Source organism: Schistocerca piceifrons, chromosome 2, assembly GCF_021461385.2.
Source record: "Schistocerca piceifrons isolate TAMUIC-IGC-003096 chromosome 2, iqSchPice1.1, whole genome shotgun sequence".
NCBI classification, from domain to species: domain Eukaryota; kingdom Metazoa; phylum Arthropoda; class Insecta; order Orthoptera; family Acrididae; genus Schistocerca; species Schistocerca piceifrons.
The window spans coordinates 743,171,992-743,190,139 of NC_060139.1; the positions used below are offsets into that span (position 1 = coordinate 743,171,992).

Genomic DNA, 18,148 nt, shown 5'->3' on the forward strand with positions numbered 1-18,148 from the left:
ACCTTGCAGGGCTAGCACTCCTGGAAGCAAGGCTACTGCAGAGACATGGCTTAGCCACAGCCTGCGGGACTGTTTCCAGAATGTGAAAATTCAGTTTATAAGAATGCCTCTGACGAGTGAGACAAGAAGCACTCCTTCCCATTGTTTGCTTCTGCCCCACAGCTGCTTTTGGTCTGTGCTGTTGGTTGCATAAAAACCTACGCCTTACTATATACTGCTAACAAATATCTGTTCACCGGTAGCAGGAGAATACACACACACACACACACACACACACACACACACACACACACACACAGGTTTAACTTATGCAAGCTTTCGGAGACAGTGGGCCCTTCTTCCAGCAGAAGAGCTGAAGAGGGAGGAAGAGAGATACAGGAAAAGGATTGGAGAGGCTTAGGAAAAGGGGCAGAGTTCAGAAAAGTCACCCGGAACACTGGGTCGCGTGAGACTTATCGGGCAGGATGAGAAGGAAAGACTGATTGTTGGGGACTGCTCCAGATGAGATTTGGGAACCTGAGAGCCTAAAGGTGGAAGGCAGGGTAATATGGAGGGCAGCAATTGCTGCTAAAACGTTGTGCATGAGATGATAAGAGTGAAAAGTTAAGTGCAATGCATGTAACAGAGGTGGGAGGGGAGACAGAAAAAATAGACAGGTCAGAAAATGAAAGATATAGAAAACTAAAATGGAGTGAGGAAAAGAGTAGTTACTGTGGAGAAATGGTGAGACGGAAGGAATTAACGTAAATTACGGCCAAGTGGTGAGAACCAAGGACATGTTGTAGCGCTAGTTCCCACCTGCAGAGCTCTGAGAAACTGGTATCTGGGGGAAGAATCCACATTGTACGTGTGGTGGAACAGGCACCAAAGTCATAACAGGCATGCTGTAGAGCATGCTCTGCGACAAGATACTGTTTGCCAGTATTCGCCCTCTGCCTATGCCTATTCATCCTTATGGATAACTGGGTGGTAGTCAGGCCAATGTAAATGGCCAAACAGTGTTTACGTAACATATCATTCCACAGGTGGCTCTCCTTTTGATAATGTGTGTCTTGCTAGTTACAGGCCTGGTACAAGTGGCAGTAGGAGGTTGCATTGGGTAAGTCCTGCAGTGGACAGAGTCACAAGGGTAGGAGCCAAAGTGTAGGGAGATGAGTACAGAAGTACCATAGGGTCTGACAAGGATGTGCGGACCTAGGAGGGTGATGAAAAGCTTTTGAAGGTGTGGTGGGCAAAATTTCAGACAGAATGGATAATTTCAGGGTATGTTTTTAGGAAGTCATGGGCTTGTTGAAGCAGCTAATTAATACATTAAAGACCAGGATAATATTCAGTGACAAGTGGTGAGCTGCAAAGTTGTTTTTTGGAGGGATCAGAAATACTAGAATTGGATGTGATGGCCAGGAACTCAGCTTTTGAACTAGGCTGGTGGGTAATTACATCCAGTGAAGGCTGAGGTGAGAATGGTGGTGTACTGCAGTAAACAGTCTGCACATGAAAAAATATGTTTGCCCCAAATGCCGAGGCTGTATGGGAGGGAATGTTTGACATGGAAAGGATGGCAACTGTCAAAATGTACGTACTGTTGTTTTTTAGTAGGTTTAATGTGGACAGAAGTGTGTAGCTGGCCTTTGGTAAGGATGAGATCAATAACAAGGAAAGTGGCATGGGATTCAGAACAGGACCGTGTGAAATTTAATTGGAAAAAAGCATTTAGAGATTCCAGAAATATTATCAAAAATTGATTATTTTCATTGTTTACTATATATAGCATACTTCACTGCCAGTCTTACTCTGTTGTTTCATTATTCACTGTTTATGTACTCCAATTTTCTTTTATTGTTGCATTACAGTAGTTGCTTGTATAGAACCAGTGTATTAAACCATTTATACTGAAGTTACAGATATCAGGAGCACACAAATTAAGAGCTAGAGCAATACTAATCCCGATAAGTTAGTATGTTGCTAAATATGTATGGCAATTGCACATACTTCCTAAAGCCCTTGCCCCCTCCACTCTATCCCAAATTCTCCCCTCTTCCCACTCTCTCTCTCTTTCTTTCTGTACATCTGCTATTTCTCCTATTGCACTATGCATAACCTCCTCCCCCCTCTCTATGTCAATTTCCATCTGAATGTTCAACAGAGTATAGTGTCAAAATGTGAAGTGAATGCACCAATATCTTTTCCTTTTTTGTAACATTTCCTCTTCATGTATTAGATATATAATTATATTGTACAAAAATGTACAGTACATCCATCCAAATGTTTATTAGAGTATCACGTAAAAATGGCAAGTAAACTGATCAAGAACATTTTGAGATTTGTGATAATAATGCTTCCCCTCGTATAAGTAAGACATCTGTTACAGAATCCAGCAACATATAACTTCACACTGGAGGATGCAGTAGAGTGCAGAAAACTGTGAAGACAAGAACAATAATGTAAACCAGATGGTAGAGGATACTTAGCACACGGATGGGGGGGAAAGATATAATTAGGATTTAAAACCTCACTGACTCATTTAGTAGAGACAGACAGAGAACAAGCCTGGACTAGGGCAGGAAGAGTGTTGGCCTTGTCACTTTCAAAATGTGCGCAATTAAGGGAAAAACCATAGAACACCTAATACATGATGTCTGGATGGGAGTTTCAGCCTGCCTTCTGAATGTCAGTACAATGTCTTAATTACTTTCACACCTAAGTAAAGAGAGACACAGAGATAGATAAATATTGCCTTGCATAGAACAATACTATTAAATGTCAGAAACAATATGTAATATACAAGATTAATGTTAATGTATGATCTACCATCTCCTTAGAAGAGACAATTAATAACATTTTCCAGTAGTCTCCAGAAACCTTACACAATTAATTTCGGTAGTGTGTATCCATAGCTATAATTTTTTTAAATGTTTCCATATTCTCTTTCAGCTGTTAATGCTTTTAAGCAGAATATAACATGGTGAGAAACACATATTAGAAAATCTTTTCCTCGGCACATTGTACTATGCTTTGTTACTGCTTCAAAATGCCACAAATGCTTCAACTGCAATAGTGAATAAAACAGTAATTGCTAAAAGTGAATGTTATATCATAAACAACATCTTATACAATGCTGAAGTTTAAGCTGCATAGTCATTGCAGAACAACTAAGGCAGGAGCAGGATGAATTTAAATTATCAGACCACACCAAGTTAAAAATAACTGGGCTTAATGGTGGCTGTCTGTGAGCTAGGAAAAAAGCATGCTTAAAATTGTAATGAACATGAATCATTTCAATGAGGAACATGTCTGGAGCACACTTCATTTGTTTCTATTGCAATCTTGGAATTAACCTGAATGTCAAATCATCTTATATTTACTCAGAAACAGTGCAGCACCTTTATGAATGGAGTGAGGTTTACATCTTTGTTGCTGCAGAATAAAGCTACAATTTTTTTCCCAACCTTAACCTACAGTCTCCTCAAAAACTGATAACCCCATGGACTCAAACGAGCCTGTCTGTAACTGATTTACAGCACCCAAAAAACAAACGGGTTACTTCTTAGCACAACTTTGTAGGGTCAATTTCAACATTTCATTCTGAGTACTGTATTTCAAAGCTTGTAATGTCAATCTGCCTCAAAGATATAAATGTCAACAAAATACCTGTGGTGATTAACTGCAATCATTTTCTACCAAGACGTGACTTGTCCTATACTTATTTCTAATCACACAGCAATAAAAATAATATGACTATACCAGCATTGTGCTTTGACCACTGGAACTGACAATACAACTGTTACCTATGATGTGTACATAACTTCTGAATACTGACTGTCTTCTGAGTAACTACTTTAACTATTCGGTAATTCTAGTTAATCTGCTTCTGATATTACAATTCACTGTTAAGTCTTCGGTCCATATCGGCTCCATGTGACCTGCCACATTTACGTTCTGTAGTTCCCTTTTGGGAGTGTGTGTGTGTGTGTGTGTGTGTGTGTGTGTGTGTGTGTGTGTGTGTGTGTGTGTGTGATTTACTCATATGTAATGTTGAAAGTTAGTGAATGGGCAGCCATAGAATCACAACTGTGTTCAAATTTCTCTGATACTCCCATATACACACCAGTGTTCACAGTTGACTACAAAATTATGGAACCAACAGTAAGAATTGCAGATACAGCTCACCTCAACACCAGTTACGCCCTTGTGGACTTGATTCTCATGAACCATGGAGGTGTTAACTACTGACCAATATCTGGCAGTCTTTAGACCAATGGAATCTGTCTTCATCCCAACAGAACTACAACAACAAATCCAATAAGCTATTCAAAACTGTTTGAATTAGTCTTGTAAACTAATTAGCATGTTTTGCCTTCTATTCTTATCATTTTGTAGCGCTCCAAGACCTGTGCAACTATTGCAACTGACATTTCAAGATGGCATTGCATAATACCAAGGCTGAATTTCTGTGATCACAGCAGGTGTAGGAAGGGATCAATGTTGACTGTGCATTCATAACTGACCTTGTCACATACCACTTTATGAACAAATATTGCAAACTGTTTTTGCTGATACTATTAACTACAAGAAAACCCATTAAACTATTAGAAAACAATCCACCGAACCACTATGCATGCCTTCATTTAGTGTTTATGGCTTCACACTAAAAAAAGGGATGGGGGCTGAAGACTATCAGTTTGCACTTGTGATATGTCTCATTTCTATACCATCCTGTACATCACTGAACTCTGCACATTAAACGTATCTTTGTGGAAATACAAGATTTTAAATTTTAATCTAGATACCATTTTAGTCTGCATCACATATTCATGAGTAGGGAAATTAGGAGGCATCAAGGAGGCTCAGTTTATTTGTCTCATGTGGATAACTGAAAGTTAGTTCAGAAACATAAAGAAAATCTTGCATTACAGTTTATACTTGGAATAATGAGTGTTATTATGACGATGATGTACTATACTACTATTATTTATGTCGAAACTGTAATGCCCAAAAATAGTATCTGCCTGCAAAAATTTCAAACAAATAATAATAAGTTTTGTAAAAAAAATAATGTAAATAATACCACAGATAAGTCACTTGCTGTTTATAGTCTGCTGAATGTCAGATTAAGTGAATCCATACCCATTATGGATGGCCACAATAACAATATGGGATACAGTCCACATTGTGTAATGAAATTGGTTTAGCATTGCCAGTGCAACATTTTCACCGTATTTAACCCCTTGACCCACTATCTCGGGCAGGCTGATTTGCTGCAAAGCAAGATCCCGTGTTAACCTGTACGCACGTCTTTCTTTAATTTCTTGCAATTTTTCTGTCTGCAGTTCCTTCTCTTCCATATGTGGTGTGTGTATGTCATTTACATCAATTTTTGTGCAATTTAGTGAGTTATCGTTCTGCATCAATTTAAGGGACCTGAGGTAACTGTACTACAACTTTCTTTGTCAAAGTAGCGATGCAAATGTGTGATTATCATAGAAACATTATTGGGCTGTTGTTTGCCGCAAGCACTGGGTACAATTGTAGTAGTTACTATTCGACAGTGTGCAGCTTTGACTTGGATAGCAGAGTAAGTTCTGGCCAGGACAGTATGGAATCTGATTACAATCAGGAGGAGCATGACCCATATGAAGTTCTCAATAAACCTTATGGAAAAATTTGTAATGAAAAATGTCAACACCCTCTCAAATGCCATAACAATTTTGGCCCACAGCATGACATTTCCTGTAAACCATTCCACCAACTGAGAATATTTCAAATCCAGCCATGGAGTGTAAAGTCAGCTTCCTGATGGGAAACATGTTCTGAATGAAACACTATTTGTGTTGTGAAGTCTTTGATTTTTTTTTAATAACACACAGTACAAAATCCATAAACAATAAACAAAAATAACTCAAATAAAATAGACGGACACTTGCGCAGTAATAACTGCAGTGTTTCTCACAGCACAAGATACTCTAGCTAATATTACACCCATACTCATTTGTCACATATTTCAAAAAGTACAACAAATAAGCCACAATTTCAAAATGCACCAAAATATATTTCAGAAAGGTGTACATAACACTGCCAAAAAGAAAATTGAAAATTTTTGAACATTTCTCCTTCAGAAAAGTGGTTGATTAAGGGGTTAACACCATTCTCTTTATAAATTAGTAAAATTTGTCACGAATGAGTCGGGTAAGATACTAAAGAATCAGTAGCCAGAGTTGTAATGTTGCACTATGTATTCATGTAGAAGGGTAACCTAAATCAGCAGGGGTGCTAGGAAGCAGGAGACTACGTGACTGTCTGTCGACAAGCTTCTGGAAGAAACAGAAGTCACGAGGGCAGAGTGTGACCGCATGGGAGATGTGACATGTGAGACTTTGTAAGTGGTGCTGCTGATGCTGCTGGAGATATTTAGTCTGCCTCAGATGCTGGACCTGCGTTAATCTGCCCTGGAACAGGACACGATTTCTCGTGGCGGTTAGCTGCATAGGGTACACACAGGATTGCACAACATAGTCAGCATGTTAGTGCCCCATGGGACCCAACAGTAGTTTCCTAACCAACATACTCGTTGACTCTCAGTTATTTATCGGAGTTCCTCATCCATTTCCCATTCAGTTATCTGAAAATATTCCCATCTTGTATTCTCAGGAACCAGGTCTACGAGCTGGACAAGCCACTTCACAAGCTCCCATCCTGATATACTCACATGACACTAAAAATAGCAAGAACATTGCATATTGCTGATTGAATTACAAATAACCACTCATTATACAGTAAAGCCATTGAGTAACTGCGAGGCACATAAGAGAGACTGAAAATGGCACTGAACTTCTGAACAAAGTCATTCTTTGTGTCTGATCTAGTACACACACAAATGTCCCATCACTGCAACCTGACTGGGTTAAAGGTGAGCTTGGATGGAGTGGATACCGGGACTGGGAAAGGACATTCACTGCATGCTCTCCAAAAGACCCATCCCGCCATTTGCTTTAGGTGATTTATGAAAACCTAAATCTATGGTTTGGGAAAGGAAAGCGGGAGGGAGGGGGGGGGGGGGGGGCATATAACTTAGGAAAACAGGGAGACATGAGGAAAGAAAAGTGTGTGACTGCAGTTTACTGGAAGGCACGGGGATGGGGTGGAGATTGATGCAGGCCTGGGGCCAGGGGAGATTGCAATGAGGATTATCACTGAACAAAAAGATGTGCTGCAAGGAAATCTGCCATATGCGTAATTCAGAGAAGTTGGTATTAGTGCAGAGAGGGACACACACAGTGCAGGTTGTGAAGCAGCCACTGAAATGAGCATGTTGTACTCAGCAGCATGATTTGCCATTCGGTTTGCGGAAGAAAGGCGAGTGTAGAACACAATATCACCCTAGACTGGAACAACTTAATTTAGGCTATCTTTCATCATGTCCTGGAATGAGGAACACTCTTCTTAAAATCTTTTCCACAGTAGTTATGACACACACGACCAATCTACAAAATAATCAGGTCCATGTTTAATGCTACATCAACTTCCACTTCCTTGCAACGTAGGTGGTATCTCTGTGATACACCCATATACAAGACCAGCCCTAAAAACCCTCAAAACCTTATATTCCAGTCATGCAGGGGTATATCTGAGAGGGTCATCTACGATAACAGTCATATTATGCATCAACTCTTCTTTAACGTAGGCATATTCTGTTATTTGGTTATGCCCACCAAAACATTGTCCAGGTGAATGAACAGCCAAGAGGAATGTTTACTACACCCCCCCCCCCCCCCCCCCCCCCAGTGGCAGAATGTGTGGTTAGCACATGTTTTCCCTCCCTGCCAATATCAGGTTCTCTGAATAATATAGATGCCAAGGATCCCACATCCTTTGGTCTAACGGTTCTCCCGGCTTCAATCTCCACAGCCATTGTCCCACATTCATCTCCACTTCAGTCCTTGAACCATTCATTTCACTCCACTGATCTACACTCACACTTTTCTCTCCACACTTTCTCTCTCTCATTGTTCTACCCCTCTGTCTACAATAGGGCAGGCTCACTGCTGCCACAACTCTATCATACTCCTTTGTTGCCAGTCCCTCCTTTCTTTCCACACACCCCACCTATCTTTATTTCCTTTATCCTCTCACCCATGTCAATTGACTCAGCCCCTCACTGTAGTCATGCTGCAGTGGCAGGACAATGTAAGCATCCACTGTGTATTAGAGTTTTTTCTTAAATCAGAAGAAGCACTTTGCCCAAAAACTCAATATTTTCAGCCTTAAAACTTCAATGAAATTTAGAAATGTTACATTACGTAATAATGAAGTCGCTGATAAGTACTTCCCAGTACTGTTTGGAACTTGGTAACCTGTCAGCTTCACTGAGCCAATGGGGAGGTTGAGAAAACAAGAGATATGTTTTAGTGCCAAAATTAAGAGGTGCTGAATGTACAACATAGGTTAGAATTACTATGGAACAAAATGTGTGACATGTATTCTCTTGCTGCTAACTCAAATCAGCTGCCAATGCCTCTTGCATTCCTACCACACCTAACAGTTAATGCTGACATCACCACTCCTGATATTGGACCTCTTTGGAATTTTGGTTGTGACGGCACACTAATCTATAGTCTAGCCCAAGATCTAACTTTTGTCAGAACATTGTGACAAATAGACTGTGTGTGTAGTGTGGTGTTGTTACTACTGATTATGGACTTGGCTTGTTCTTTTGAATAACATAAACAGATCATTCAAGTTAAGTAACCTGAACTGTCAGATTATTAACAGCAATGTCTGTTATGTCTAGGGAACTACAGGTATATTCTTTGAAGTGTGATATCATATGTTAAGAAGATGGCACCTGCAGTGTTTTTGTTCGTGTGTCCCTGTTAAGATGACATATGTGCATTTTGTTTACAATATACCATATATCATTTAGTTCTTTTGGGCAAGACCTTACAAACTGTGTCACTTACTGGAACTATACAGGCAACCATTCATGGGAATAGTGGTTTACATAATGCTGTATTCTAGACATATATAGCACTATGTGGAGACAGTAAGTGTAGTTAAGTATCAACATTGCCATATTGCTTTGACCTTTGAAATTCTCCCCTCCCTCCCTTCCGTCTCTCTCTCTCTCTCTCTCTCCTTCTCCTCTCCCCCACCCCTCAATGCAGCAAGTTATAACAGTCATTCTTCACGAAAACGCTTATTCAAAATCTCTCATTCCTATGGAGATCCTGATAGCGTATCGTCTTTATTTTGTTAAAGTGTCTTTATTTTGCTAAAGTTTTCATGCTGATAGTGATATTATACATTGGTCATGTATTGAGCCCTGTATTTATATCACATTAATGACATCATGTGTCTAATGGTGTGGTATCATATTGTTCACTGGAAATACAGAAGCATCCGATACCACCCGTCTGCTTTGACCCATGATGTCACAAATATGACAGAAACGACCATAAATGGCAATTCCAATACAGCGCCTATAAAGTCGTTAGGTACACATTATAAAGACGAAAATACATCGAAAAACAAACACACACACATGCCACAAAAAGCCTAATGACCCTAACGGGACAAGCACAAGAAATTGGGGGTTTTTGGGTGGGGACAAACTAAATATATACAAATTTAGACACCCACCCACATACAAAACCACGCAAAAAACCGACATCACAAAACTCCCCAAATACCCCAAAACACAATATCATCTGGAATCAGACACTTTCCTTGACCTATATAGATCTACAGCAGCTCCCGATCCCATAAATTGGGATCGAACACTTCCCTTGACCTATATAGCTCAACAGCAGCTCCCAATCCCATCTCTCAATACAAATACCAACATACACCGCCAAAGATTAGGAACGGACACTTCCCTTGACCTACATAGATCTACAGCAGCTCCCGATCCCATAAATTGGGATCTTACACTTCCCTTGACCTATATTAGCACAACAGCAACTCCCGATCCCATATCCCATTACAAAAACCAACATACTCTGCCAAACATTGGGATCGAACACTTCCATTGACCTATATAGCTCAACAGCAGCTCCCAATCCCATAAGTTAGGATCGAACACTTCCCTTTACCTATGTAACTCAAAAACATCTCCCAATACCAATACCAACCTTCACAGAAACAAATTTCAATGAAACACTTCCCTAGACCCCAACACAAGGCACATACACCAAAAACAAAAAAAATAAAAACTTACCACAAAAAAGTTCCAGCCCCTCAAACTAGATTGGCCACCACAAGCGCGCGTGCACGCACACGCACACACACAAACCAACGAAAAAATACTCAACCAAAAGAAAAACCCAACCCACCCACACCTCAACCACCCCCAATCAACCCAACCTCCCCCCTCACCCCAAAATAAAAAACCCACAAACAAAAACCAAACGCAACATAAAAAAATCTCAATCACACACTACAACTGAACAACAACTTCAACAAAATAGATCCTCCACAACTAAATACAAACAAACACACTCCCCCCCCCCCCTTAACAAATACTCTAACACCAAATAAACCACCCACCCCATCCTGAGCCGCAGCCACCCACCCACCCATTCAGACCACCCTAACTAACCACTTTTGGCCTATACATTTTACTCACAGGCCTTAAGAAAACCCGAACACAATAATAGCCCTCTGGGACACTCTTCCGCCAACAGTACTAATCTAAATGAGACTGAAGGTTGGAAGAGCGCCTCTTCCCCCTCCCAAGAACTGACTTAACCGCCCCCTCATCCCCTCTATTGTATTGGTACAAGCCCCAGTCTCATAATTCTTAAGCTCTAAGCTATGATTCACTACTAAATGATGAAATCCCCTCTCACCCAACCCCCTATACAAAGAAAAAAGCATCAGAAACTATTGTGGACCCCGGCTCTATATTTTCCTCAATTAACCCCACTAATAAAGGAACAAAGAGAGGTTTTGAGCGTAGGTAACGACAACGAGCTTTACCAAAATAATTAAAGGAACAACAACAATGTACATCATGAAAACTGAAATAAAACTGAATAAACTTGCCCCTCATAAGAATTGAGCCTACCCACTTTTGTCCACTCAGTGCATACAACAGGAGTTAAATTTTATATTTCTTACGGAACAGATGACTTGGTGACTATGTTTTATACAAAGAATTTGTTAAAGTGCATCTCTATGAATCCTATACATCCTCTTATCACTAGGTTACTGATTGGTAACTGGGTCTATATAATAATTGACTACTATGACAAGACAGAAAGTAAAAAATTGTTGTAGCACTAACACTGTAGGTCAACAAATCATTAAGCCAATCATAAAGATGCTCTATAATAGTCAGATGTACTAACACAAGTAAAAATCAACACTGTTTTATGAAATCAGGGCTGTAAAAAATTTTACATTTTTTTCATGCTTTGAAAACACTATCACTGTTATTTGGTTTTCTTTAGAGAAGTTCATTTAAATGATGCTGTCTGTCTCTAATAAATAACAGGACTCACAAGTATGTGTGTGTGAATACTATGTTCTAAATATCTTGGGTGAGGGTCACTGAGTGTGTGTCAAGGACTAATATAAATATAGCTTGTAATTTGTTATTGTACATGCTCTAGTGTATAAATATTTCATAACGCTTGGGTAAACAACAAATTCTGAAACCAAACGTAATTATAGTAATAAGAACCTTGTTCACTTGTACTCTGTGATGGGCCTGGTGTTGGAGGGGTGGACGGCACTGCTTTGCTTGGTGAGGGCGGTGCTAGCTGAGCTGCTTGTGGTGGTGAAGACGATGAAGAGGCCTTCGTGTCAAGTACCGCCAATCTTGCTAGTCGCCTCTTCCGAATCTGTCACACAGAACCATGTCAAAGACCTCACTTTTATGTTTACAAGCATATGTTGACAAAAAATTAAAACCAAACAAACAACTTTTATCAATGGACGAAAAATGCATTTGTAAAATAATTAAATAATACTCAGATACAAAAGACAATGTCACACACTACTGAGCGTATCGTCTGTAAAACATAGAAGTATTAAGCGCATAACAACACAATGAATTGCGCGTTCGTACCTCTTCCTGGCTCAGCTCGCTCATTGTGTTGGATGTATAACGGTCAACTGTTTACGTTTACGACAAAACTGTAATACGAAAATAACGCTCCAGGTATAAAGATAAAAAACACCCGATTTTGTGAAAACAATGCATTCATCAAATCACTCTACCGTTTGAAGACCAAAGATACTTTGATGCGCTCACACACGTCATGACGTCACATACACAGCTGTTTGGTAGTCAGCGATTGTCTTACCTGGGTGCGTGAACTTGCAAAGGCAGCCATGACTAGCAGTATTCGAAGTGTTACAACATCTCTGGAGCCGTGGTGACACTAACACAGTGATCTTCATACATTCTTTATATAGCATAGAGATCACCGGACTAACCATTTTCTTCATACACTCCTGGAAATGGAAAAAAGAACACATTGACACCGGTGTGTCAGACCCACCATACTTGCTCCGGACACTGCGAGAGGGCTGTACAAGCAATGATCACACGCACGGCACAGCGGACACACCAGGAACCGCGGTGTTGGCCGTCGAATGGCGCTAGTTGCGCAGCATTTGTGCACCGCCGCCGTCAGTGTCAGCCAGTTTGCCGTGGCATACGGAGCTCCATCGCAGTCTTTAACACTGGTAGCATGCCGCGACAGCGTGGACGTGAACCGTATGTGCAGTTGACGGACTTTGAGCGGGGGCGTATAGTGGGCATGCGGGAGGCCGGGTGGACGTACCGCCGAATTGCTCAACACGTGGGGCGTGAGGTCTCCACAGTACATCGATGTTGTCGCCAGTGGTCGGCGGAAGGTGCACGTGCACGTCGACCTGGGACCGGACCGCAGCGACGCACGGATGCACGCCAAGACCGTAGGATCCTACGCAGTGCCGTAGGGGACCGCACCGCCACTTCCCAGCAAATTAGGGACACTGTTGCTCCTGGGGTATCGGCGAGGACCATTCGCAACCGTCTCCATGAAGCTGGGCTACGGTCCCGCACACCGTTAGGCCGTCTTCCGCTCACGCCCCAACATCGTGCAGCCCGCCTCCAGTGGTGTCGCGACAGGCGTGAATGGAGGGACGAATGGAGACGTGTCGTCTTCAGCGATGAGAGTCGCTTCTGCCTTGGTGCCAATGATGGTCGTATGCGTGTTTGGCGCCGTGCAGGTGAGCGCCACAATCAGGACTGCATACGACCGAGGCACACAGGGCCAACACCCGGCATCATGGTGTGGGGAGCGATCTCCTACACTGGCCGTACACCACTGGTGATCGTCGAGGGGACACTGAATAGTGCACGATACATCCAAACCGTCATCGAACCCATCGTTCTACCATTCCTAGACCGGCAAGGGAACTTGCTGTTCCAACAGGACAATGCACGTCAGCATGTATCCCGTGCCACCCAACGTGCTCTAGAAGGTGTAAGTCAACTACCCTGGCCAGCAAGATCTCCGGATCTGTCCCCCATTGAGCATGTTTGGGACTGGATGAAGCGTCGTCTCACGCGGTCTGCACGTCCAGCACGAACGCTGGTCCAACTGAGGCGCCAGGTGGAAATGGCATGGCAAGCCGTTCCACAGGACTACATCCAGCATCTCTACGATCGTCTCCATGGGAGAATAGCAGCCTGCATTGCTGCGAAAGGTGGATATACACTGTACTAGTGCCGACATTGTGCATGCTCTGTTGCCTGTGTCTATGTGCCTGTGGTTCTGGCAGTGTGATCATGTGATGTATCTGACCCCAGGAATGTGTCAATAAAGTTTCCCCTTCCTGGGACAATAAATTCACGGTGTTCTTATTTCAATTTCCAGGAGTGTAGACTTACTGCTGTCATTTTTACTATTGTAACGGTATCTGAAGTCAGTGATCGCTCGACTTGAAAATTAGTCTACTTTGTTTATTTTCATTCGCTTATGCCATATGGTATTATATTTCGGGATAACTCTTCCCATTCTAAAAGGATATTTTTGGCTCAGAAACGGGTTGTTCGGGCAGTAAGTGGTGTAAGTTCGCGAACCTCTTGTCGACCCCTGTTCAATAGTCTGGGTATTTTGACACTGGCCTCTCAATATATTATATGAGGGTTGGGAACTATTTATTTACAGCTCGTACAAAATAGATACGTGTTTCAAATTTTTACTGACCTTCAAAGTACTCACTAGCATTGTATATAACCCGTTGCCAGCGATGTGGAAGTCGTAGGATACTTTTAGCAGTGCCAGTTGTGTTAACAGTCTATTTATTGCCCAACGAATTTGTAACAGTTCTGAAGCTAACGGCGTGAAGTGTTTCCTTCAGTTTAGAAATCGAGTTGAACTCACGAGGGCTTAAGTCAGGGGAGTGTAGTAAGTGGTATAGCACTTAGCAGCCCCATCAGTCAAACAAATCAGTAACAGCTTGCACTGTATGTGCTTGAGCATTGTCCTGCAAAATGATGGTCAGGTCCTGCAGAAAGTGTCATCTTTTATGTCTCTAAGCTGTTCATTTTTGGAACACAACCTACGACCAGCTTAGAGACAGAAGTGATAGCACTTTTTGCAAGACCTGACCATTATTTTGCAGGAAAATGCTCTAGCACTTACAGGGCAACCTGTCACTGATTTGTTTGACTGATGGGACTGCTAAGTGCTATACTACCTACTGCACTCTCCTGACTTAAGCCCTCGTAAGTTCAACTCGACTTCTAAACTAAAGGAAACACTTCGCAGCATTCACATCAGAACTGCTACAAATTCGTCGGGCAATAGACCGCGCCGCTCGAACTATCAACACAACTGGCACTGCTAAGAGTATCCAACGACTTCCACATCGCTGGCAACTGGTTATACACAATGCTGGTGACTACTTTGAAGGTCAGTAAAACTTTGAAACACTTATCTATTTTGTACGAGCTATAAATAAATAGTTGCCACTATTAAAGTTCCAACCCTCGTATATTATGTACTGTTGTTTCTTTTTAACAATGTCAGCTTTTTCCCAAGAATTAGCAGCTTTCACTTCGCTAATACTCGGCAGAAATCCAGTCTGCATTTGGATCGCACTTCCTTAACTCTTTTGCAGGAATGTGTGCAGTATACTGCTGCATCCGTTTACAATAAGCTATCACAAGAACTAAAAAATCTTAGCAGTAATCGACACGCTTTCAAATCGAAACTGAAGAGTTTCCTCATGGGTCCCTCCTCCTACTCTGTTGAGGAGTTCCTTCAAAAATGAAGCTGATTTTGTAAGTAGGCTGTTTAGGTTTGTTTATAGGCTGTTTAGGTTTTTTTATTGGTAACGCCACCTCTGTATGAAAATCACTGGCTGTGCTGTGTGCAGTCTGTGGCTGCTTTGCATTGTTGTAATACTCGCCATTGTAGTGTTAGGCAGCTGGATGTGAACAGCGCGTAGCGTAGCGCAGTTGGAGGTGAGCCGCCAGCAGTGGTGGATGTGGGGAGAGAGATGGCGGAGTTTTGAAATTTGTCATGAACTGCTATATTTATATATGATGATATCAAGGTAAATACATTGTTTGTTCTCTATTAATATCTTTCATTTGCTAACCATCCCTATCAGTAGTTAGTGCCTTCCATAGTTTGAATCTTTTATTTAGCTGGCAGTAGTGGCGCTCGCTGTATTGCAGTAGCTTGAGCAGCGAAGATTTTTGTGAGGTAAGTGATTTGTGAAAGGTATAGTTTAATGTTAGTCAGGGCCATTCTTTAGTAGGGAATTTTGAAAGTCAGATTGCGTTGCGCTAACAAAATATTGTGTGTCAGTTTAAGCACAGTCATGTATAATTGTTCAAAGGGGACGTTTCATATGTCGACCCTTAGCCGAGGATGCCTCACTGGAATCTTCTGATTTTTTTTTGTAGTTTGTGTAATTAGTGTAGATTTTGTTTATTGCTAGCGCGTAATTGTAGAGAAAATCTCCTTTGTAGTTGCAGTCTTTCATTGTTGTACAGTAAAACAGTTGTGGCATGCATGTAGATTTGCACCAAGTATTTCGCAGCTGCAATTAACTAGATATTATTTTCAGTGCTATGTTAATGTGTTCTCTTATTTTTGATCTTCAAATTGTGTTTTTCTGTGTTGTCGTGTGAAATACTGTGACAATAATGGCGTGTGAAAAACTTAATACTAGGCTCCAAAGTAAACTGAGAAATGACAGTGAAAATGAAAGCAGTGTGTTAGCGCCACCGAGTAATGAATTAACTGATGTTCAAAGTAGTAATTTGGTAATTGTGCATAGGGAAATGGAGCGGGCTGCAAACAATGGTGTAGACAGTGAAACAGGTAGTGAACAGGGAAGCATTATCGATCGATCGGTCGGCAACAGCTCGCCTCAGGAATCCGAAATGACAGGACACAATTTCGCAAATACTGTAGATTCAGGTTTTGGGTCATCACCGTTTTCTCAAATAGGTCAAGACACATTTTCTGCTTGTCAAAATGTGAATGTTGCCGGTGCAAATGCACTGCCGAAAAGCGTAGAGAAACAGATTCCAGACACTAATACATTATTATTGCAATTAATGCAACAAATGGAACAAAATCAGAGACAAATGGGACAAAATCTTAAAAAGTTAGACACAGTAGAACAAAATCTTAAAAAGTTAGACACAATGGAACAAAATCAGAGACAAACACAGCAACAGTTTCAAAAGTTAGACTCAATGGAACAAACTCTTGAACAAACGCGTGAAGATTTAACTACTGAGTTACATAACATTGAATCGAAATGTCAAAAAGTCTGTAATGACGTAAAAACACAAATTTGTGAGCATTTTCAACCTATTTTTTCGCGGCATGAAAATGCATTACAGAATCACGAAGCAGCCATAAAAGAACTGCAAACTATTGTTCATGAAAATCATGAGACCTTGCAAGCTAAATTTGACTCAGTTGCATCTACCGATTCGGTTACGCAACTTGCAAAAACTCAGGGAAACTTAAAGGACACAGTAGATTCGATTTCAACACAAATGGACACTCTGAAACTTGGTTCAGAAAAACACACTGAAGAAATAAGTACACTATCAGAGAAAGTAGCCGAACTTTTGGATCAGTTCACTAATTTATCTGCGAAGGTAGATGATAATCTGATTGACGCAAGACCGGTAGTCTTTAATGACACAGAAGAGTACGAACAAATTAGGAAATTCAAACAAAATCAGAATCAAATTAATACACAACACCAAAGAGAAATCCGGGAAGTACAAGATCAGCTGACACAGGTAATACAAGAATTACGTATTTCAGAGGACACTCCCGCTCCAACGCGGGAAGAGGGACTTAGAAATACGGAAAAGCCGCAAAATAATAACACAGGGCATTTCGGAAGTTATGAAAGAAATTGGCAAGGTGCACCGAATTTTGAAATGGAACCGCCGAAACGACGTAACAATGACCGATATGCGACTAACCGACATGATGATTTTGACTATAAGCTGTTCATTACTACACGTAAATTCAAAACATTTAAGAATTCCGGCAACGACATTCATCCACAAGCATGGCTCCATCAATTCGCATTGTTTTCCTCCCAACTGGTCGTTAGAACACAGATTAGAATTTATGTGTGGCTACTTGGAGAATGAACCAGCTGTAAGAATGCGATCGGTAATTCACGATTGTCACAGTGAAGGAGAATTTTACCATGCCTTCCTCTCAGCATATTGGTCTCAAGCCACACAAGACCGAGTAAAACATAGCATCATAATGATGAAACGTTTCGAACAATCTGAATTTTCCAGTCTTATGAAATATTTTGAAGACATGTTGCATAAGAATCAGTATGTTTCAAACCCATACAGCCCCTCAGAACTCATCCGCATTTGCTTAATCAAACTGCCTGAACATTTACGACATATTATTTTGGCAGGACGTTGCAAAGACGACATTGAAGCATTTCAGGGACTCTTACAAGAATTAGAAATTGACACTGACAATCGCGGAATGCGAAACCAGGAACACAACAATTACAGGTCACATCCGTCGCAATTCCGCGATGAAAGAAGTAATAACTTGACACGACAAGGCTATTCTCACAACACAAATCGTGACCAAAACAGACACCACCCGTATGACAACCGTTGGCAGAGTAGTAATAA

General features: G+C 41.2%; 1 protein-coding gene across 2 annotated transcripts in view; it reads right to left on the reverse strand.

Annotated features, from left to right (window-relative positions):
- Positions 1 to 12,252, reverse strand: part of LOC124777944 (ubiquitin conjugation factor E4 B) — a 297,870-nt gene extending 285,618 nt beyond the window's left edge. For both annotated transcript variants that reach the window (XR_007015809.1, XM_047253495.1), the window contains exons 1-2: positions 12,068 to 12,252; positions 11,681 to 11,840 (exon numbers count right to left, since the gene is read on the reverse strand). Coding sequence is in view for 1 of the 2 variants with exons in the window: in XM_047253495.1 (XP_047109451.1) it covers positions 11,681 to 11,840; positions 12,068 to 12,091 (184 nt within the window). In the remaining variant the exon portion in view is untranslated. The remainder of the gene's footprint in view (positions 1 to 11,680; positions 11,841 to 12,067) is intronic.
- Positions 12,253 to 18,148: the final 5,896 nt, after the last annotated feature.